Source organism: Alexandromys fortis, unplaced genomic scaffold (assembly GCF_014885135.2).
Source record: "Alexandromys fortis isolate MF-2015 unplaced genomic scaffold, M_Fortis_MF-2015_v1.1 scaffold_6, whole genome shotgun sequence".
NCBI lineage: Eukaryota > Metazoa > Chordata > Mammalia > Rodentia > Cricetidae > Alexandromys > Alexandromys fortis.
Genome location: NW_026067902.1, coordinates 5,135,034 through 5,159,045, shown reverse-complemented (window position 1 = coordinate 5,159,045; position 24,012 = coordinate 5,135,034). Strand labels below are relative to the sequence as shown.

The 24,012-nt window shown below is 40.5% G+C and overlaps 1 protein-coding gene across 1 annotated transcript in view; it reads right to left on the bottom strand.

The window, feature by feature from the left end:
* Tmx4 (thioredoxin related transmembrane protein 4) overlaps positions 1–23,746 on the bottom strand; it is a 73,447-nt gene extending 49,701 nt beyond the window's left edge. Inside the window, exons 1-4 of the mRNA XM_050134195.1 lie at positions 23,452–23,746; positions 13,805–13,920; positions 2,210–2,255; positions 1,351–1,479 (exon numbers count right to left, since the gene is read on the bottom strand). Coding sequence (XP_049990152.1) covers positions 1,351–1,479; positions 2,210–2,255; positions 13,805–13,920; positions 23,452–23,615 — 455 coding nt within the window. The 5' untranslated portion in view covers positions 23,616–23,746. The remainder of the gene's footprint in view (positions 1–1,350; positions 1,480–2,209; positions 2,256–13,804; positions 13,921–23,451) is intronic.
* Between the last annotated feature and the right edge of the window lie 266 nt (positions 23,747–24,012).

The following is a 24,012-nucleotide window of genomic DNA, read 5'->3' as shown; positions in this document are numbered from 1 at the left end:
TGTGAAAACTTTCTAATTGTTCTCTCCTCATGTAGTCTTGTCCTCTCCAATATCTCCTCTTAAGAGTTAATTTATTTTTGTACATACATATAAAAGAAAAGAAAAACCTCTTCCTGACTGTGGCCCCAGGTCCTGTACAATCTACTTTCAGCCTCCCTTTTACTCAACTCAGGCTCTCTTCCTTTTCGTTCACAGTAATTAATTATTACTGAAGACTAATGACTAAATAATTATTACTAAGGACTAAAATTTTTTTACAATCACAGATATAAAATTCCATCTGCAGCTCCTTAGGTCTTGGGGCCTACCTTGAAGAAGTGGCTCCTTAAGCACTCAATAAAGGTTTTTCCCTAACGGAGACTTCTGGGTAGTCAGTCACTCTAGGACTATGCTAGTTCTCCTATCTGGGCCACAGCTTCTTGTATCCTGAGAATCCCACACCAGTGCTCCTTTCAGAGCAACCTCTCTTAACACTTCTTCAAGGTAGGCCCCCAAGACCCAAAATTTTCCAGGCTGGTATAAGAAAACAGACTATTGTTTAAAACAGCTCCATCCAAATGATCTGTCTAGCTTGTTTTGCAATTTGTCTTACTAACTTTATGTTATCTAAAAAAGGGAGTAGAAAATGCGAGTCAGTCTAATGAAGTCATAAATACCTGGCTCCTAGAACAATATCTAGCATAAAAATCAGTATTCAGTTATATGAAGAATGAAATGCCAGAGGTGAGCTACTTTTAGGATAAGCTCCATATTGCCTGGGCACTAACATAGGTGCATGTGATAGATGAAACATTACATTGCATTGCTTCTATGATATTAAGGATATTCCTTACATCTGTATATGCAAAATGAAACTATTTACTAATATGCCCACTCAAAATTAAAGCCAAATGTGGAATGAGTTATTACAGTTCAGTCTTATTTACCTTACTAAATATTATCAAAAACTATCCCCAGAAACATAGTACCAGATAGTCAAAAGCATCGCCAGAACACAAGAATCCCCAAGGGTCCTATAATTCAAGAAACATTTGCCCTTCCAATTAATGGCAACCAGCACTAAAGACCACATTTGTAAAGAGGAAACAGTTGGCATGGCATGCAGTGAAAGTTGGAGGAAAGGTTCTCTGTTAACACGTCCCTTCAATCCAGCTACTCAATCAATACCCACTGCACCAAAACAATTTGCAGTATATGTGGGTCACAAAACCAGAAACACTAGGTGCACCAAGCATAAGCATATTCAGACTAAATCAGAGAAAAGAATATGAAGAAAAGTCTAGACTTGTAAGGTCTACACATTAACATGGGACTTATTATTTTACAAATAGCACTTTATTTATAACTTACGTTAGAGAAGCTGGTGATTTCCAGCCAGTAAGAGGCTCAACTGATTGCCATTTTTTCTCTAAGATGTAATTCTGTAAGTCTTCATAGATTCCTGGGCCACGGTAACGGCGGAATATCCCATCTTTTGCACTATAGATTATAAAATCAAGCAGAAATTTAAAAAAATCAAAATAGGTATTCTATAATAATAATCAAAATAATTATTGATCACACACATACTCTTCTTGAATTTTAAATTAGCTCAAATGAAAAAAAACAAAAAACCTATAGCCAGACATAAACCAGAAGGCCTGTGTTAATTCTAATCTAACACAAATGAGAAATTCTAAAACTCAAGCCATTGAATGTTCTCTTTCATTACTATGTAATCTGCAACTATAAGCTAAATCTCCAGAAATAATCAGTCAATTCATTTGCTAGCACGTTTACAACCAATTATTTTTATTTCTTCTAGCAAAATAGCCACTGTTTTAATATTAACAAATAATATATCCACATTTCCAAATTTATGTCCTCCAAGTCTCTAAGCTCACGATCAAGATCAAAGCATGCATCTCACATTCATCTCTAAGCCTTCCTTTTCTCAGCTTCTCGTCCCAGACAGGAGCCACAGGAAGAGTCTACGCATTCCCTCTTGTTCTCCTCATACTACTGAGTGAAACTGGGAGTCCTGTTCCCATGACTCCATGGAACCTGCCTGGCCTGTATCCTGAATGACCCCCAAGCATTATGACAATAGAAATTTGTTCTGCCATTTTCCCTTCACCTCTCATTAGCATGGTTTACCACCACCTACGTGATCTGTTCTCCTACAGTGCTGAATTCTAATCTTTTAAGATCATAAATTAATAATGCTTACTGAAAAAAGGCTGGGAGAGTGGTGACAAAGAAGCGGCCGCTCAAACCTAGGAAAAGCATAAACAGTTAAAGTTAAACTCAAAGTAACTCAAGTACCCAAGTGCTGAAAAAATCCTCAGACTGCTATTGTGATCACATGAACAAACACCTCTGGAATTATTGAGTTACAATTATTATCTTTTGACTTAAGGGAAAAAACTTTAGTCACGTATTTCCTAATACTTTCCAGTTAGTACACACATATGGTTATGTTCCAGGTGTCACCCTAGAATTTTCTGGTTTATGTATTACTTGGTGTGGTGGTTTGAAAGAAAATGGCCCCTAAAGGGAGTGACACTATTAGGAGGTGTGGCTTTGTTAGAGGGAGTGTCCAGGTGGGGGTGGGCTTTGAGGTCTCTTTTCTCAACTTCACTCAGTGTGATAGTCAGTCAACCTCGGAGTCTGATGTAGGACTCAGCTCCAGCACCCTATCGGCCTGCATGTCACCATGCTCCCCATCAGGATGACAGTGAACTGAACCTCTGAAGCTATAAGCAAGCCACCTCAATTAAATGTTTTCTTTAGAAGAGTTGCTGTGGTCATAGTGTCTTTTTGCAGCAATAAAACCCAAACTAAGATACTTGGTATTGTATGCAAGTTAAAAGAATATAGTATAGAACAGCAAGATCTAAGTTTATGCCTGGAGCGCCAGGACCCTGAGAATGGATGGCCCAGAGACCTAGGATAGAACCAAACACGATTAGAGAAAAAAATGCCAACATAACGATGCCTAATGATATTCTGTTATGCTCACAGATTGGTGTCTACCCCAATTGTCATCTGAGAGCTTTCATCCAGTAACTGATGGGAACAGATGCAGAGACCCATAGCCAAATATTTGGCTGAGATTGGAGAATCCTACTGAATAGAGGGAGGAAGGATTGTACAATCCAGAGGGGCTAAGAACATCACAGAGAAATCTACAGAAACAACTAAACTAGGCTCATATGGGCTTCCAGGGTCTGGACCAACAACCAAGGAGTTTGCATGAGACCAACCTAAGTGTGTGTGACATATGCATAACAGCTGTGTAGCATGGTCTACCTGTGGGACTATTAGCAGTGGGAGCAGGGACCATCTTTAAGGCTTTGGCTGGGTTTTAGGAGCCCACTCCTCATACTGGGTTGCTTTGCCCAGCCTTAATACAAGGGGAAGAGCTTAGTCCTAATGCAACTTGACATGCCATGCCTTGTTGATAGCCATGGGAGGCTGGGAATGAATTGGGGAGCATGGTGAGGGAGAAATGGGGAAAGGGAACAGGGGGAGAGGAAACTGTGGATGGGATGTAAAGTAAATAAATTAAATTAATTTTACAAAAAAAAAAAAGATCTGTCAGAAGTTTCTGTCCTGCCTGGTCCCACAGCTGTTCAGTCCCAAAGAAACGCACAGAGGTCTACATTAATTATAATTTATAAAATTATAAATTAGCTCAGGCTTCTTATTAACTAACTCTCACATCTGTGTTAGCCACATGACTTGGTACCTTTATCAATGAGGCATTCTCATCTTGCTTTCTCTGCATCTGGGTGACAACTGCAGACTGAGCCTTTCCTCTTCCTGGAATTCTCCTATTCTGGTCGCCCTGCCTATACTTCCTGCCTGGCTATTGGCCAATCAGCATTTTAATAAACCAACACAAGTGACAAATCTTTACAGGGTATAAGACCATTGTCCGACAGTAAAGATCTAACTTTAATACTACCTTTCCCTACTGGCTTATGGGTTTAGGTAATCTTTAAACTTTTTGAGTTTCAGCTGATTCATCTGTAAAAAAATGGGTATATTAATGTTTGTTTATAATTCTGGGATTAAATTAAGAACATAATACAGTTGCTACATATAGTGAAGGACTCAACATATTATAGGTATTAACTAATTACCTCAACTGTCAATTTAAAATGAACAACAGAAACTTCATTACAGGGTGTTGTCTGCTGGTAGGTCCATACTACAGTAGATGGTCTCACACTCTTGCACATATGGGCAGCATTACATAGACTTAGTAAGATACTAAGAAAGAAAGAGCCTGCCATGCCATGTGCTAGCAGGGGCAGGAGTCAATTAGGAACTGCCCAGCTATTCTAGACCCAGGCAGTGACACAGTAACAGCTCTGCACCATGCCATAAGGCTGGTAGGGGCATGCCTCAACCAAGTACTTCCCGGTACCTATGGTGCCAGGCAGTCAGACACCACTGTGGTGAGCAGGCACAGGGTGCAGAAGTGGACGAGAGAGAGGTGGAGTCAGTAAGGGTTGCAGAGAGAGGCAAGTTCTGAAGAGGTGAGAGTGGTGAGGAAGAGGCTAATGTGAATGGCCTGCTAGCCAACTCAGTCCAGGGTCATTTCCAGACCTGGGATACTGTCCAGAGGCAATCTTTTTTTTCTTTATTGTTTTTATTGCACTATACATTTTTCTCCACTCCCCTCTCTTCCTCTTCTTTCCCCTTCTACCCTGTCCTGTGATCCCCATGCTTCCAAATTACTTAGGAGATCTTATCTTTTTCTCCTTCCTATTTAGATCTATGTATGTATCTCTCTAGTGTTCTCTTTGTTGTCTATGTTCTCTGGGGTTATGGATTGTAGGCTAGTTTTTCTTTGCTTTATGTCTAAAAGCCATTATCTTGATCAGAGGCACTGAAGCAGCTGAGGGAGCATGAGGTGATGTCTGTGGCTCCTGTTGCCACTAAAGGCATGCAGAAGTCTGTAGTCTGGACCGCCACCTTGAGCCTGCTGCCTGGGGTCATGTCAACTTACCGGCCTACAACTGCCACCTAGGGAAATGATGACATCCTGGTTTGAGCTGCTGCTGAGGGCCATGTGTGGGTCCGTGGCCCTACAGCATTCAGGGTCTGAGTTAATGTCCATGGCTCCTGATGCCATTGAAGGGCAAGCCAATGCCAGGGATTTGGGCAGTCAGCTGGGGCCACACTGATGTCTTAGGGCTACCCTACTGAACTTAGTGGTCTGTCCTATTACCTGGGGACATGGTGACATCTGATCACAAGCTATAGCCTAGCATCATGTCTGTGTCCATGGCCTTGCAACAGCCAGGGTCTGTGTTGATATCCATGGCCCATGTTGCTACTAGAGCCCACAGGGATGTGTAAAGGTCTGGGCCACAACCTGTGGTCATGTGACAAATTCCTGGAGGCTATGCTCCCTCATGGACCATGCTGATCTGAGTGGCTTACACTGTCATCTGTGCCTATGGTGTTGTCTGGGCCATGGCTGCTGCTGTGGCTCTACGGCAGCCAGTGTCTGAGTTGATGTCCATGGCACCCATTATAGACAAGGATTATGAGAATGCCCAGGGTCTGGTCAGCCACCTGAGACCAGGTTGGTATCTAAGGGCCATGATGCTCCAGAGCGATTGTGACATCTGGGTCCTAGCTGCTGCCGAGAGCCATGTCTAGATCTGTGGTCCTGCTCCAGCTGGTGTCTGTGTTGATGTCCACAGCCTGAGTTACCACAGAAGGGGTGTGAGGGGAGGGTTGGAATTAAGTTTTTGTTCTAAGTCCAAGGGTCTTCTGAGCTGATCCGCCCCTCACTGGATACTGCAGCAGGAGTACTGCCCCCCCCCACACACACAGACACACAGACAATCAGGAAAGATGGTCCCACCCCTCACCATGGGCATGTACCTCACCTGGACAACAGAGTAGCACTGACCCTGTTGTAGGGGACGCAGGTGAGTCAGCCTTGAGGGTGTGAGGACAGCAGAGCTGACACCCTCCTTCATCTGCCATGTGTGGCATGGGTAAGGAAAAGATGCCCTCTCTGCCCCACCCCATGCTACCTGCGGCAGGCGAGAGAGCACTCTCTAGTTAGGAGAATGGAAGAACTAGCCTTGTCCATCACCAGCTGCAACACAGATGGCAGACCCTGTGCCCTGCCAGGACAGCACACTAGAGCTACCACTGTTGGAGGGGAATACAGGTGAACCAGTCCTGAGGGCATGAAAGCATGAGAGCAAGAAGAGCAAAAGAGGGAGGCAGGCTGCACCTTGTCTAGGCAAGTCAGTGGAGCTGGCCCTGGTGGGTGTGAGGGCCTGAGAGCAAGAGAACTGGCCCCGCTCCTTGCTGCAGGCTGCACTGGGTGGCCTGACCAGCCCAGCTACCACCCAGGCCAGAATCAGGGCTGTGAGCTGGCTCACTCCAATATCCAGTGAATCTATGAACTGTGGGACCAGGTGAAGGGGATGAACATACAGATCTAAAACTGCAGGATCCCCACGAGGCAGGATACCCAAGAAGAGTCCCAGTATGGGCCCATTAACAATGGTGTTGCAGACACAGAGGCCTAGAACCAGACCAATGGCTCATGGCAGTGAACACTTGCAGTGAAGAAGAAAGGACTAAAGAGTGAAGTGTGTGACTCACTAGGCCACACTACAGTTTCCACAGATTCTTCTTTTATTTTTTAGTTATTTGTTTTCTGTTTTTGTTTTGCTTTTTGTTGCTTTATTTTTGTTTCTGTTTGTTTGGTTTTCAGTCTTTCTAATTTAAAATTTTGTTTCATTTTGGGGGGTGGTTGGTTGCAGGGTCAGAGGGCAGATAGGGGGACGGAGATTGCCAGGTTTGGGATGCATGATATGAAATCCACAAAGAATCGATAAAAGTAAAAACAAAAAGGAAGAAATAAAAAGAGGAATAAAAAAAGAAAGATAGGTACATGTAGTTGAGAGTAGGGCATTTTGCGTGTCTGGAGGGAATACAAGGGAAGATGAAGGGTGGATATGACATATTATATGAAAGTCTCTAAGAATACATTTTTAAAAGTAAAAAGAACATTCAAGAATAAAAACCATTTAAAATACAAGCCAGGCCTAGTAAGGTATGCTGGTAATCCCAGCACTGGAAGTTTGAGGAATGCTCAGTCTATACACCAAGTTTAATGCCAGTCAAAGCTACAGGGAAGCCCTGTCTCATAAAATGTAAGATATACTAATAAGATAAAGGCTCCTTACTATTCCATTAAAGAATATTTTGAAAATATTTAAAATCCTAATTGCTATATATATGTATATGTTATACAAACAATTTTATATATTTTTAAAAATTCCAAGTGTACATGAATAATACTTTTTAATTTGTTTTAGCACATCTTGACTGAACATGAAGCACATATCAAATGTCATGCTACCCATATGTAAAAGTAAATAAAGTCTCCTTCATTCAGCACGTAATTACTAAGAAGCTCCTTTGTGTGAGGAACTGTGGTAGTTAATGGAGATAACTGGATGAAGAACCCAGGCAGTGTTCTCACAAAGGGAGAGAGATCAACTGGTCACAGCCATGGCCTCAGAGAGACATTATATGAAAAACAGCAAGCAGCAAACCTGACACATAATGACTGCAAAATAGCTCCCTGCCCTGCTTTGCAAACCAATTATATTTACCAGGGCACCTTATAGCATGGAATAATAACACACATCCTTTTAACCCGTATTATTTCTACCTACCTCTCTTGCTAAATAGGGAAAAAAATCAAGTATCTATGCAAATAGAGCTGTTCAAATTTTAAATCTCCTAGGTCTCTTAAAATTTGATGCACTGAAGCTTTGCTTTTAATAACATGAATAATCTGTTTTCATCATTTCTATAGAACAAATCTATACTTACATTATATTTATGATTATCCTGGCTGGACTTGCTGACTAGTCATGCTCCCTCACAGAATGTGGGGTGGGACATCCAGCCAATCCTCCCAATCAGTTGTACAGAATTCTGTCCTAATTGCTCTAGGGAAGGGCTACAACATACAGACAGGAAAGGACTAAGGAAATAGGCTCCATCTACGCAGCCATGAGGGAGTCACCATCCTTGCAGTGGGTAGACCTTCTAGTGTGGCTGCTTTAGGGTCATCTACATTCCTGCCTGGAACCCTTCACCACTGCTCTGTTAGTAAGCCTTCTATTAAATTAGTCCCCAAAGGTAAACTTTGATAGAATCGAACTTTGATTAGTCATTGGGATCTTAGAAAGCAGTGTGAGCGGTAGAAGTTTCCTAGTCCCACTTAGGGTGAAAATTCTCTTGCCACACTGACAGGAAACTATAACCAAATCAGAGCTGCATTTGGGAAGAACACCATTGTTCCTGCTAAGGGAGTAAGACGGGCAGCTGAACCTACACTGCTCAGAGGGTGGAGCATTTGCAGGGGCTATTTTAACCAAGTTTTCTGTCCCCAGGTGGCATGTAGTTGGTGTGCGGGTGGAGTAGTGACGTAGGCAGTATGAAGGGTGAAGGATATGTCACTAAGGTTGAGGTCAACTGAGCAAGAGATATCCATGATGGGATATCCCAAGATGGCATACTTCTTGTAGGTGCTATGGAGTGGCATGCCTACATGGTAAACGTGGTCTTCAGAGTATGAGAACATGGGGTAGAAGTCTCTAGAAACCATAACAGCCTTAATTAGGAATCTTAATACTAGGGTGAGTTATCTAACGGAAAAGCTGCAGTCATACAGGCCTCAGAGGCTTCTAAACACCAATAAAGACTATTGCCATTGCTGTTAGTCTCGTTCCAGAACTGGATGGTAAGATGCTAATGCTAAAGACATCACATAGTTTGGATTGAGGACTTGGAGACATAAGACTAGAATTGGAAATGTGACTTCCCCGCAAAGTTGTTTTTATAGTGCTGGAAGGTGCTGCTAAGGTAGTCTTTCTCAGCAGTAGGAAATAATACAGGCCAGACAATAAAATAGTGACAGAAGTAGCTATGGACAGATCAAACTTTCTGATTGGACGTAAGGCCTGATCTACAGGGAGAAATTCACATCTGATAATTGACACTCAGACAAAAACCTGTGGCCAGTGATGTCCTAGGCACTAATGAAGAAGCAGCTGCTACTGTTTTGTTAAATAAATATTCACTGCCCAACATTTCTGTAGTGTCTGTAATCAGGTTATTACTCACTTGGTATCTAAATGCTGTATCCATTTCCCATTTTTTGTCCTTTTCCTCACATGTTTTCATAGGAGGAATACCCACAAAGACTTGCCAACACTCATGTTGCAAAGATGGAGGAACTGAGAGAGGGCACAGGGGATCAGTGCCACGCTAAAGTTGGAGAGAATAGTCAGACATCTGTGTCACCTCATTTGAGGCTCACAGACCCTTGTGGAAGAGAGGGACAGGAAATAAAAGGAGCAAAGGAAAGCCAGAGTGTGATACAAGACTATTCTCCAAGCCAAACTGCCACCATCTTCATGAATCCAGCTATATCTACTTGCAAAGGCCCTCCCTGCTGGGCATGTTTGATTGTTGATGTTCCCTCACAGAAGGAAGGGCTGAGAGGATCATGGAACCCTCACCCAATGATGCAGCCACTCCACCCAATCAGTTGTAGGCAATTTTGTCCTACTTGAATGTGGCCTTGGGGAAGGAAGAGTATATAAGAAGAGGACTAGGGAAGCAGGCTCCATCTACACAGCCATAAAAATGGTATCGCCCATGCAGAGTGCTTCAAAGTCACCCATGTGCCTGTCTTCACTCACTGTGCTAGATAGTTTTGTATCAACTTGACAAGTCAGAGTAATTTTGAAAGAAGGAACCTCAACAGAGAAAATGCCAGGCCTGTGGGCAAACCTGAGGTGTTTTTGTTTTTTAACCTGATGATTAATATGGGAGGGTGAGCCAAGTTCATTGTGAACAGTGATGGGCCTTGGACAGATAGTTCAGGATGCTTTAAGAAAGTAGGTAGAATAAGGCATGTAAGCAAGTAGAACCTATCTATGGTTTCTGTGCCAGTTGCAACTCCCAGGGACTTAGATCTCCTGCCCTAGGGGGAGATTAGGCTACCTCTGTCCACTCATTCCTTACAAAAGACTGACTACCAAAGAAACTACCAAGTTTATAGACTTTCTTACAGAACAAGAGTGTAATAGGAGGTCCTGGACTGCTATCCTAACCCTAACCCCAACCTTAACCTTAAATTCAACCTTAACCCCAACATTAAATCTTTCCTCCAGAGAAAGTGTCACTAAGAATTTCAACTGTTTCTTCGGTTTTGCTCTCATGGTACATGCCCTAAAGCTAAACAGACTGTTTCCCTAACACGAATATTAACCCCAAGCTTCCCCAGAACCCTAACCATAATGCTGACTCTAACACTGACACTGACACTAACCCCTAACTGTAACACTCTAACTCCAATAATACCACTAACCATAACCCTAAATCCAAGACTAACCCAGACCATAACCCAAATAGTCAACTTTCCTGCTTATGAGAATTATTCCTACAAGACGAAGTACAGAAGGGTATTACAGTTGTTTTGCCGGCTTTCTTTTCAGGAGGCATGCCACAGAGCTAAGTTGGAGGTCACAGAATGTTTACCTGACTCAGTACATAACTCCAAACCATAATTCTAATCACAACCCTAACCCCAAGTCTAACCCTAACCATAATCACACACTAACATTAACATAAACCCATACCTGATTCACCACAATCATAACCTTAACCCTAAATACAACACAAACCCTAACACTAACCCTAACCCTTATTCTAACACTAGTGCTAACCCTAACCCTAATACCAATTCTATCCCTAACCTCAACCCTAGTCCAACACCAACTCTAACACTAATCCAAGCAAAAATCCCAACTATAAACCTAACACTAATCCTCATGCCAACCATAACCCTAACTACAACCACAAGCCTAATTTTAATGCCAACCTTAACACAAACCGTATCACAAACCCTAAATCTAAGACCAATGCAAACCCTAGCTATATACCTAATACCAAAAAAAAAAAACATAACCCTAACACTAAATCCAACCCTACAACTAAATTCTAAGAGCAAACCTAATTTCAATCCTAACCCTAAAACTAACTCAAACCCTAACACTAACCTGAACCAACACTAACCCTAACCTAATGCCAACCCTAACTCTAATCCCAACCCTAATCCCAACACTAATTCCAATGCTGGGTCTAATAACCAGAACACTTACTCCAACCCTAACTGTAATGCCAACCCTAACTCTAACCTCAACTCTAACACTAACTCCAGCCCTAGCCCTAACCCTACAGACAGCTTTCTGCTTTTTTGAATCTTTCCTCAAGAAGTACCTGGAGGTCTTTCAATTGTTTCTCCTGTTTCCCTCTCAGGGTGCATGCCCCAGAGCTAAGCTGGAGGTCAAGGACTGTTTCCCTAACCCCAACCCCAACCCAAATCCTGGTTAGGGTTGGAGTTAGGGTTAGGGCAAAAATTCACTTGGCATGAAGGTTCTAGGTCATCCTAGGCAACACAAACCAGTTCTCAGAATTAAAAAGTGAAGTTTAACAAGAGGGCTGGAGATAGAACTCAAGGCAGTGCTTACTAGCATGTTTAAGGCTCTGGCTTTAGCCTCCAATATCACACTCCTCTGCCATCACCACCCCCAAAACAGAAAAAAAAATTACAAAAGGAGGTACACTCCTAAAACTGCAAAAAGAAAACACAAAGTTTGGCTATAGTCTTCCAAAATTCCTGCATGACTTCTCAATTGAACTTTCATTTTAAAATATAACTGCAGCACAATACAAAAAAAGACATAAATCATTTTGTGTGCTGATGCCAGAACCCTTTTGTATGCTGCAAATATGTTTTATTACCATTAATTAATAAAAAAGCTATTTTGGCCTATGGCAGGAGGGAAAGCCAAACTGAAGGGAGGAGAAAGCAGAGTCCATAAAAACATTAACAGCCACCAGAGCTGAGTACAATGTCAGAGTTTTACTAGTAAGCCTCGGGGCACATGGTGATATACAGATTATTAGAAAACGGTTAATTTATATGTAGAGCCAACCAGTAAGAAGCCTGAGCTAATAGGTCAAGCAGTTTGTAATTAATATCTTAATATTAATTATTAATATTAATTAATATTAATAACCTCTGGTGGTTATTTTAAAAGCAGCTGCAGAACCAGGCAGGATAAGAAACCTCCAGTTACAGTATGTGGTAGTTTCAAAATAATAGTTTTCAATACTCTTTTTCATTTATTTATTTATTTAGGTTTTTGAGACAGGGTTTCTCAGCAGTTTTGAATTATTAGTTTTCAAGACTCTTTTTCATTTATTTATTTTTTTTCTTTTTTGAAGAAGGGTTTCTCAGTAGCTTTGGAGCCTGTCCTGGAACTAGCTCTTGTAGACCAAGCTGGCCTCAAACTCACAGAAACCCTCCTGCTTCTGCCTCCTTGAATGCTTGGATTAAAGGCATGCGCCACCACCACCCAACTTCAAGACACTTCTAATGGAAACAACTTGACCAAAAATCTACCACAGAATTTTGAGATTCATTAAAATGAGTTTAATGTAGAAAGACTATATCTTGTAACTTAAATCACACTGAATTCACAAGAAGAGACCAAGGGACTGAAATATGAAGAAAATAGCTGCATTCTTAATTAATTCATCATAGATTACACCTACTGGATCTTACACAAGTTTATACTGACTTAATCTACTAAGAAGTTAAAACAAATTGTGGGTGCTTTGTTCCTCTTCTAAAGAGATGCAGTAGCTAGAAAAAGAATTCTAGTACAAAAAAATACTACTAAAAATCGGGAACACCTATATTTTAAAGATTTCTATTATGAAGCCTAACTTTTGTTCTTATGTATGATAATTATTTTTAAACTATAAATATGAATTTAATGTGTTTATCGTTTCAGAATTTAAAATTGTTTCCTATCTTACATTGAGGAAAAAGGTGATTCTTTCTGTTTATCGATTATAGCTAACACAGACACATGGAATGACTCAGGAGTTTACCAATCTATAACCCAAAATGAAGTATCCGATTTAAGCAAGAACATCACAAAGCTTAACACCCCAAAGTATCACCTCTCAGATTATTCACTAAAGAAAAGGGAGGGGTTGTTTCTTCATTTTTAATATATTTAGTATTTCGGGTTTAGCCAGGTGTCCACGCACAACTTCACAAATGGTGACAGTAAGAGCCTTCTGATGCAATGCAGCATGAAGTCACAGCACTACCTATTCTGTCTGTACCTCACCAATATCACATCTCTACAACAAACTCCTACTTTATAAGAAACAGAAGAAGATAATGTCTTAAGAAAATGTCTGTAAACCATGGTGTATTCTCTGAAGCATATTGATATCATGAAAAACAGGGGAAAATTCCAGATTGAGAGAAACTAAAAACATGTAACAACAAAATCCAAATTATTAACCTTGATTGGATCATGGATCAAAAAAACTATACAAAACACAATGGGAAACTAGATTTAACAGGCTAAAGAAAATGAGACCTGAACTATCATGGTATTTACAGCTTACTGTCAATGTATCAACAAACAATAATAATAATAAATGACAAATATGCATATCTGTGTATATATATATGTGTGTGTGTATGTATGTATATATATGTATGTATATGGGCAAACACCCACATACATAGATACAAAGAAGCTAAAATGTGGTCTGTTTCTTCAAGCTGTTAAATTCAACATCCTACTTGGTAAATTTTCTACAAGCATGAAATTTTTCTGAGAAAGCAGTTGCTAAACTTTCCCATCTAAAGATCACATTACAGTACCTGGTTCTTGAATGACGTCCACCTTTCCCACACTGATCTGAAGTGTTTCTCCATTCTTTGCAAAAGTCTCCCATTCAGAATCAGTCTGCTGGCAAGATGGACACCAGGGGGCATAACTGTAAAATCAGAAGAACTAATCAACACAAAATACATGGAGCAAAATCTATAAACAAAATTAATAGATTATTCAAAAATAAATTCCTAACAAAAGAGGAGAATAAAAGCAAGCTGTCCAAAGTCATTTGACATATAAAAACAAGACTGTATTTCCTTCTTATGATTCTATATACAAATATTAATTCTATCAAAAAATGAGAACTTTTTTTCAAGAATTGTCTTAACATATACAACATTTCCTCCATGTGATTTTTATAAATGAATCAAGTTTTATCCCTTTCAATGTAGCTTTGATCTCTGAGGCAAGTATGTTCTGAGTACTCAAAGTAAAATAACTTTCAAGGATGTACCAGTACTAGCCAAGCTAATTCCAGATCTCTCAAAGCTACAAATGCAATAGGCAGAGACCAGAGACCTGTCACTACTGGGTCTCCTAGCATGTTTCCAAGTTTGTAAAGACCTGTGAAAGTTCTTACCTTTTCCAAAAAGAGAAAAGCTACCCAACATTTTTTTCTAAAGAAAAAGTTAAAAATATCTGGGCCTTCAAGCCATATCTGCCTTTTACAAGTACTTTTCAACTAGAAACAAGCAATGACATCTCATATAGGTCTGCAGAGAAAGGAACATCTATGGAAGACCTTAGGGAACAAACAACCAAGAAAGGGTCAACAAATGTTCCAATGTACCAGGGAAATGGTATATGTAAAGAGTCTGGCACAGAGTAAGAGAAGTGAATACACCTACAACAGCCTTAAAGAAAACCAAGGTAAAACACACAAATGGCTGAGTTTTTTTTTTCTCTTAGTGTTGAATCTGCGTGTAAAGTGTGTGAACTAAATTATTTTTCCAAAACAGTATGTTCAAATTCTAGCTCTGGTGCCTGCAAATGTGACTTTATTTGGAGTAGGGTCTTTACACAGATAACTGAATTACAGATCTTAGGAATAGATCATCTTATTTAAGATGGAGCCTACATCTAGTAAAACTCTGACATAGAGAATAGGAAGAATGACATACAATCTCGGATGCAAGGGCTGTAGCTAAAGAGACATAAGAAGCACACACGCACACACCAGCAGCCACAAGAAATTAAGACCAGTACAGAAGGGGCAGTCCAACAGATAATCCAAAGAAAACTAACCGTGATACACCTTGACCCCCGAAGGCCTTTGATCTCCAGAACTATAAAAGACTAAATTTCAGTTCTTTCAAGCCTCCTATGTGGTCTTACATATCTATATGCTCCTGTATGCTGTTACAGCAACCTGAGGTAACTAATGCAGAAAGCAAGGACTTCAATTAAATAAGCCTTACAGGTCTTAAAGCAGTGGTTCTCAATCTCCCTAATGCTATGACCCTTTAATACAGTTCCTCATGTTGTGGTGACCTCCAACTGTAAAATTATTTTCTTCACTACTTCATAACTGTAATTTTGCTACTATTATGAATCATAATGTAAACATTTTTTGGAGCTAGAGGTTTGAAAGAGGGGTGGTAATCTACAGATTGAGAAACACCATCTTAGAGGAATAACCAGAACAGTACTTAATATAAAATATGTGAAAACAACAACAAAAAAACATCATATGGTAGAATTCCACTTGAAAATAATAACATGATATAATTTAAAGAAAAATTAACATTTTTATAATGTCACTAAAGTACACTGCTGCAAGTGAAGAAACATTTTGTTTGGTTTAATGATAATTAAAAAATAAAAGCACTAAAATAAAATGATCATCTTCAAACACTGGAACAGGATATTCAAAGGAGAAAAAGTCACTGGAAACACTTCGAAAAATATTTTAGGACACTATCAATTAAACAAAATTCAGTAAAGTTGGCTTAAGTTGAATGTCTAAGACAAAATAAAGTCAAAATATTGAGGAAATAAATGAAACATTTAAAAAGACTTGATATCACTGTTCCTACACAATGTCATGCCTTTAAAAATAGAAAGCAAGGGGGAAAAGTGATAAACTAATCAAACACTAAGGTTTTGTTTTTGTCCTTGTTTTAGGTACTTATGATAAAGCCTGGGGGCAATACGCACAGTCATTCAGTTATACTTTCTTAGTTCTCGAGACACAGCCTCTTTCTATATACTGTTCATGAGAGCCCACAATGGCCTTGAACTCACTTGTAATCTAGGATGGCTTGGAATTAGCAGCCATCCTGCCTCAAAGCAGAATGTTAGGGTTACAGGCATGTACCGTGCCCAGCTGCAAGCCTTTTAAAATCTCATTGTATAAACATTAACTACTACTTTAAAACACAAGGAAAGCACTAATTAAGTATGCCAAATAACAGAAAATTTAAAATATGAAATTGGGAGACATGTTGATAATTTACATTATTTAAAAATAGATAGGGATGTTATCCAAGACTAGTCAAAAGTACTTATTTTAGAAAAAATACTAATAATTAGGCCATATCCAGAGCAGAAATTTTACTAAAAATGTTTTTATTCACTAAAAAATAGGCAATTTCTTTCTGTCTTGGTTCTAATTTCATTAGTATTTTATAGAGCACTCTTCTGAGTTTTGTTGTTGTTGTTGTTGTCACAGAAATTCATTGGATAACAGATATAGACAATTTATTTAGGAATTACTTTAACAAACACTCAGCAGAACCTGTGACAAAGAAGAAAAAAGATATACTAGGCTTACTGTTCTACAACAAAATGAATTAAATTATAGTGTCAACAAACGATACCTGAACTACACCAAACAAGTGTGGTTGGTTTCCTCACTATATATAGAAGACATTATGTCACAGCAGGTGTCCTGATCCTCTGGCTCTTAAAATCCTTCTTCCTCCTCATCTGTGATGATCCCTGAGCCTCAGGTATAGGGATTATGTTACAGAAGTATCAGTTGGGGTTAGCTCCCCCAGTCTGTTGCTCTCTGCATTAAGATCAGTTGTGGATTTCTGTAATGGTCTCCACTGCTGCAAAACGAAGCCTCTTTGATAAGGGGTGAGAGCTACACTTATCTGTGGACATAAGGATGAGGGTTTAGGATATGATTAGAAAGAAGATATCTTAATTAAGGGAGCCATTTTGGGGGTGGCAAGAGGCTTGGCTCTAGAGCGGTTCCCAGTGTCCACAGGGATGTCCCCAGCTAGGACCCTGAGCAGAGGAGAGGTGCCTGAACTGGCCTTGTCCAGTAGTCAGACTGATGACTATCTTGAATATCACCATAGAAACTTCGTCGAACAACAGATGGAGATAGAGACAGAGACCCACATTGAAGCACTGGACTGAGCTCCCAAGGTCCAGTTGAAGAGCAGGAGGGAGAATATGAGCAAGGAAGTCAGCACTACGAGGGGTTGGTCCACCCACTGAGACAGTGTGCCTGATCTAATGGGAGCTCACCAAATCCAGCTGGACTGGGACTGAACGACTATAGGGTCAAACCAGACCCCCTGAATGTGGCTGACAATTGGGAAAGACTACGAAGCCAATGAGAATGGCACTGGGATTTGTCTCTACTGCATGTACTGGCTTTTGGGGATCCTAGTCTATTTGGATTCATACCTTCCTAAGCCTGGATGGAGGGGGAGGGCCTTGAACTTCCCACAGGGCAGGGTTCCCTGCACTCTCTAAGGACTGGAGGGGGAGGGGGAGGAGGAACAGGAGAAAAGTGGGAGGAGGGGAGGAAGTAGAAATTTTGAATGGTATTATTTATAAAGTAATAAAAAAATAAAGTTTGGCATTATTCAGAAGAAAAAAGAAATTATACTGGCTTAGGAAAGTGGCTACTGCAGACTTTCCTCTGGCTAATTGGCTAGGTTGACAGTAGTAGGCATAAATCCCCTCTCAAGGCAGAGTGGGCCTTAAATTTAATTAGATAGCTGCTAGTTACTCCCAGGATGTTAGTGTTAACTACTGTATGCTTAGGGTAATCTTGACATGCTGTCATTTTAACAGTCTTAGCTTTACAGCTGGATAGGACTACTGCTTCTGGCAGCTGGCATAGCACCTTCAGATACTATGAGACTACTGCTCAGGGAGGAAGCTTGTCAGTTCCAGCTCTATTCTCCCCAGTCCTAATACTAAATTATTTGGTGCCTTCAGCAACCTAGTCTTACCTTAACATTGTGGGAGACAACCAAGGCCAAAAACTATTTCCTAACATTTTAATCATGCATGTAAAGAATAAAAACTTCAGTTGAATGAAAACCTTAGCACCTGCTTGACTGAGGGAACGGGATGCTCCCAGGCACAACGGCATCATGAGCTCCCTGCAAGCAATGACTGTTTCATCCCTTGTACCTAAAACAGGGACTAACAGGATCAAGTCACCAAAAAAAAAAAAAATACACAAATGGGAGATGGCACAAGACATTCTTTGAATGATATTCTTCAAAAGGCTCAATAAAGAAATAATTAAGCTGCATTACTTTTACTTATTCATTCATTTAATCAAAAACTATTGACCACTTGCTACTTAATAGGAAGGCTCTAGAGTTAATCAGGAAAAAAGAAAAATTTTTATTCCCCTATATAAAGTTTACAGTGCAGTGGAAAAGTAAAACAAACTACCTAATACAATAGTCAAATTTATACTTAGCAGTTGTGGTCAGAGCCATGCTAGATAAACAAGGTACTAAAAAAGGGAGGTTTCCTATAGGGAAGGTAGGACATTTATTCATTTATTCAAATGGTAAGAAGGCTCAAAAATGAGCCTGCAACATGGCCTGTCATCTGCAGAAACTAGAGGCGAAAACATGGATGGATCCCTGTTTCCTGAGGAACAGGACCATCCTTTAATGGATGCAGATGAGCAGAGCCTAAACCAAAGCCAGTCAATCAAGCATTCCCCTTATACCAAAGAGCTGCCTAGTCCAAAGTGACAAGTGTCTTATTTAAGACCACTGATAAATGTCTAACCATAGATGAAGTATTCTGTAAGTAGCTACTAAAAAGTCAAATGCTACTCACACTACAGAGCAAACAGACTGCCAGGCCCCTTGAAATCAAGGCTGCACCCCATTCACCTTCATTTTTCCCAAATCCACACCCCTGAACCTGAAAAATGACAATAATTTAGTGATTACCTCTTAAACATTAAAATGTTAAAACATAGCAAGCTATCAAACTAGAGGAAATTCTGTTTGACACGAGCAAGTCAACATCTTCCCTACAGGTATAAGAACAACACTGGAAATACAATAGTAACATTTTGAGGTCCTACAAAAATAAAAGGCATATAGGTAGCTAATCTCAGCTTTGAAACATAAGCAGTCCAAGAATAACGTCAGAAGTTAGGCTTTATAAGAATTAATCTCCTTTAAAAAAGTAAGTCAATTTCACTCAAAATATATTTTATCAGGAGATATTATAGGTAAGCAAATCAAAATTATGCTACATGGATGTCTAGACAGCTTTGACATTTCTTTGGATGTGGGGAGGACACGGCAAAACAGTACAGAGAATGGATATATTTGACAACAGTATTAGCACAGGAATATTGTCAGGGCGGAGGGTGGCAGGACAGGCTAGAGGAGAAACTATGGGAGAGACAGATAACACTAAATGCCTTTTGAAAGCAATACAGAAATCTGCTGTGGAATATACATGAATTTTAAAGAAGTCACCTTATAATGAGGAAACAATGTCCCAACTAAACATACCACAAAGAAAAACACCAATGCCAGAAATGGGCACATCTTGTTGAGTCACAGGGGTCTCAGAGACCCTCCCAAACATCACAGACTATTATCAAGGCTGTTGGTTACCTTCCACAACCTGCTTCTGAAGACACCACTTATTTATAAAATCAAACATGGAGAAATTGAGCTGGTGTCCAGTTAGAAGCTTCAACCCCACTGGCTAGTGTACATGGTGTTGGAAGGGACTTTTCTTACTACTGGAGAACTGTCATCATCAATAATACCTGGCTACAAACCCTGAGACCTACAACAACAACCTGCCGAAAAGATACTGGTGCAATAGCGGAACAAATGTTATAGAAGCAACCAACCACTTTTTAATTGGATCTAAGACCCACTCCATGAAATAGAACCCATTCCTGACATTGCTAAAGTGGCCAAGAATCTAAGATTATATAGGTCATGGGCCTATGGGAAAACCTACTATTATAACTCTGCTAAAAGAACACAGCAATAAAATGACTCCTAATGATTTATTACAATACCTGTAAATCAGAGCACTGCTTGTAACTCAGCACAGAAGCTTCTTCTTGCAGTAGGTGGTAATTAACAGAGACCCACAGCTGGACATCACAGGAAGAGACTTGAAAAACTCAGCCTTAAATGGGATGTCTTTATCAAATCCCTCCCCTTCAAGGCTGAGGATCTATGAGGTCCAGTGGGGACTGAAAGAGCCAGAGGCAGTAGATGACTGGTAGAGGACTCAAGAAAGCAGTGTCTACTGGGAAGCAGACTGATAAGACACTGAAACTTACAAAGGTTCTGAGAAAATGCACAGGACTCGCACAGGTTCAAACTAAACAAAATCCTAACATGGAGAAGTAGATAAAAAGTCTCACCCCTACCCAAGAAGCCACTTGCACTCAACACCTGCTGGAAAAGGGAAAATCATTTTCTTCAGTGAAGTGCCACTGAGTGTATGAACCACACTCCAGGGCAGATCCCATACAAAACAGATTCCATGGATTTTGGCCGCTTTTGTTTTATTCAGTTATTTTTGTTGCTGTTGTTGATTTTTTCTTGTTAGTTTGTTTTGAATTTAACTTTTTGTTGATTTTCTTGTTTGGGTCTATTTTTGAGAGAGAGAGAGAGAGAGAGAGAGAGAGAGAGAGAGAGAGAGAGAGAACATGAAGTTGTTGGGTAGGAAATAGGAAAAATCTGAAAAGATATGGAAGGAAAGAAAGAATATAATTAAGATATACTATGTGAAAAATACTAAAAATTTCTTAAATAAAAAATATAAATTATAATGAAAAAAGACTGTTAAAAAATAATATACCAGGAGCAAAGCAAGTGTTAAAAACCACAAAAAAAGAAAGTAATTAAATGAAAGGTAATATAAACCTAAAGAAATAAAAAAGAGAGACCAAAAAGTGTTTAAAGATGACAAGCATTTATAGTGAGAGAGCAGAACTGTGGAGTAAACACTGTAAAAGAACACATGAAAATAAATGAGAGGAAAGCAAGAGTGCACAACTAATGTATGACATTAAAGAAATGTAAGCAGTAATGGAGTCATTTTGAAGCTTTGTAAAAACATTTCAAAATAAAAATAGTGAATTATCACAAATTCGTTTTAACTGGTATTTCTCAAAGAGAATAACTTCTAAAATTGAAATTCAATTCCAAAGACCACAAATATTGACTCCTTAAAAGGCAAATATATACTAGGGTTTAAGAACAAATGATTAATACCAATATATGCATGAACTGTGTTATAAGATACTATATGACTTGCGCTACAAAAGCAGAGTTACAAAGAAAGGTAGTATATGAACTATCACTTAAAATGATGTCAAAATTTTATCAATACGGTCACAAAGCTTTCTAACACACTTCTTAACAGAAACTAAATAATTTTTTTTCTGCAGACTCCTAATAATCTCCAGTTATAAGACCAGCCCATCTGATAAAGCACTAACTTGGGAGGCCATATAAACATGTGTACTGTATGGATGTTACTATGTATGTGCAATGTTTGCATGTGATTGTACTTATATGTGCATATCTGTGAATATGTTTGTAGGCTAAAGGTCAACATTGCATATTTTTCTCAATTGCTCTCCACCTTATTTTTGAGACAGGGTCTCTCACTGAACCTGGACCTCACCTATGCACTAGACAGCTGACCACAGCACCAGGGATTCTCCCACCTCCACCTACCCAGTTCCAGGATTATAGACACGTACAGTTGTATGCTGGTTTTACATGGGTGTCAGGGATATGAACTCAGGTCCTCATGTTTGTGTGGCATCTCTCTTATAGGCATAGGGGAGGTGCTATTTTGAAAGAAGATTCCAAAATGTATTTATAGTAGGTCTATACTGGTTCATAGACTATGAATATATTTTATATTTAAGTGTTGGACTTTTTCAAAGAATAATCAGGAATGTCATCCAGTAACACAGGAAAATAGATTAAAAAAAATGATAGGAGCCACAGTATGTCTTCTGAAAAGCAGTTTCTCAAAGGTCTTAAACACTGCAAACCTGACATGGTTAACATAAAGCTCACACCTTTAACCCCAGCATGCCAGAGGCAGTGGCAGGATGATCTGATTTCTGGTTTACAAAGCCAGTTCCAGTCCAACCAGAAATACATACTGAGACCCTATCTAAAACAGGGAAAAAAAAGTTTCTCTCAAAAATAATATGACTTAAATTCTATCCAAATAGGTTATTCATATCCATAGCCGTAACAGTTTCACGGGTTTCATGATTTAACAAAAGCATTCCATTTTGAGGTATAAATATCTCCATAGTTTGAGGGAATAAATACGCATTGTGTTCTTTAATTTACATATTTTCCCTGATCTCACAGGAAGGTATCCACACCACATTCATTTGCTTGCAATCTAAATTGAATAAATCAAAATATGGCCTTGAATAAACAAAAAAAAAAATACTATTTTAGAAGATTCTAGATCTTCAATGTAAAACTAATTACCAAACAGTAGTGGTAAATCTTTATTATCTGAGACCATGGGCTATGGCAATGTGGTCTCATAAATTATGTTTCTGGCCATTTTTCATTTTCCTTTGATGCCCACGGAGTCTATGAAGTCTATTCAGATGACTGTACCTCGTCAACGTCATCTCTCAAGTGATCCCTTACCTGGCGTTAATTTTATGCTACAATCAACATAAATCCCTTCCCTTGTCCTGACAGTTCCCCATAACCTTCGAGCAAGACACTACCCACGACCACTCATGGACTTCCTGTTGTTCAAAGGGAGGCTATTTGTTAATGGCCTTTTCTTTATGTCATTGGCGCAATCCAAATATGACAGGGCCTCAAAGTCCTGTCTCTACAAATAATGGCATCAGGATTTAAACATCTTACTTAAAACTCAGCCACTCGTGTTTATGTTTTGTTTTTTTGTTTTTTTTGTTTTTTTTTTTTTTTTTTACTTCACGATGACATCTCAAGGTCTTCAAAGGGGAAACTGGTATTTCACCCAAACTGCTCTTCCTCCCCACGCTGCAAAGGCTTATTTCAACACACACCCACCTAGGTGTACGCTATCACTGAGCGCTTTTCTAGTATTGGTACACCCCCCTAAGAGCGTGTCGTTCTCTTCCTCCCTTCCCGACTCCTCCCTTGGATAAGTTGCCTCCTCCGTTTCCAAGACACTTTTGGCTACAGCAATGGTGAAAGGGGATGGGGAAGGACGCTGGCTCGTCTTCCTCACCCGCAGCCTGACGGCCCCGGGCAGTGTGCGCATGCTCACTGCGAAAGGCCGCAGCCCGCCACCGCAGGTGCCGGCAGGGGGGTCGCGGCCCCGGGTCGGACCCGGGGAGGACGGCGGGCACCGCGAGGATGAAACGACGTGCGGGGCGGGTAGGCACACTCACAATTTCAGCATCCACTCGCCTTCCATCACCAGCGTCCAGTTGGAGGCGGTCATGGGCTGCACCCGGCTCTCCGCCGCCGGCTGCGCGGCCTGCTCGAGGCCATCGGCCGCTGCCGCCGCGAGCCAGGCGGCCAGGAGCACGGGGACACAGAGGCTGCCTGTCATGGTGGCGCCCGTGAGGTAGCTCACTGAGGGCAGGGAGCAGGAACCGGGTACCTCAAGCCAAGCGGGCGCCCTCCCAGAGGTCTGAGAGCCCAACCCGCCTCGGCGACGCGCTCCCAGCCACGCCTGCCGCGCCGCCGCCCGCAGCCTCTTATCTGCCCGCCCTGCGAGGCCACGCCCAGCCACCATGGCCACGCCTCCCTTTCCCCGCTGCTGGAGGACGGTTGCCAAGACAACCGCCTGCTGTTTGCCAAGGCAAGGACCTGCTCTTCCTGCTGACGGTCTGGCTGAAAAAAAAAACAGATAGATGACCGACCCAATGCTGTTTAAGCGACCTTAGCACCCCTTCGCTGGCTGTTTCCTTAAAGGGAAGCGTGGCTGGTGGCTAAACAAACCCATT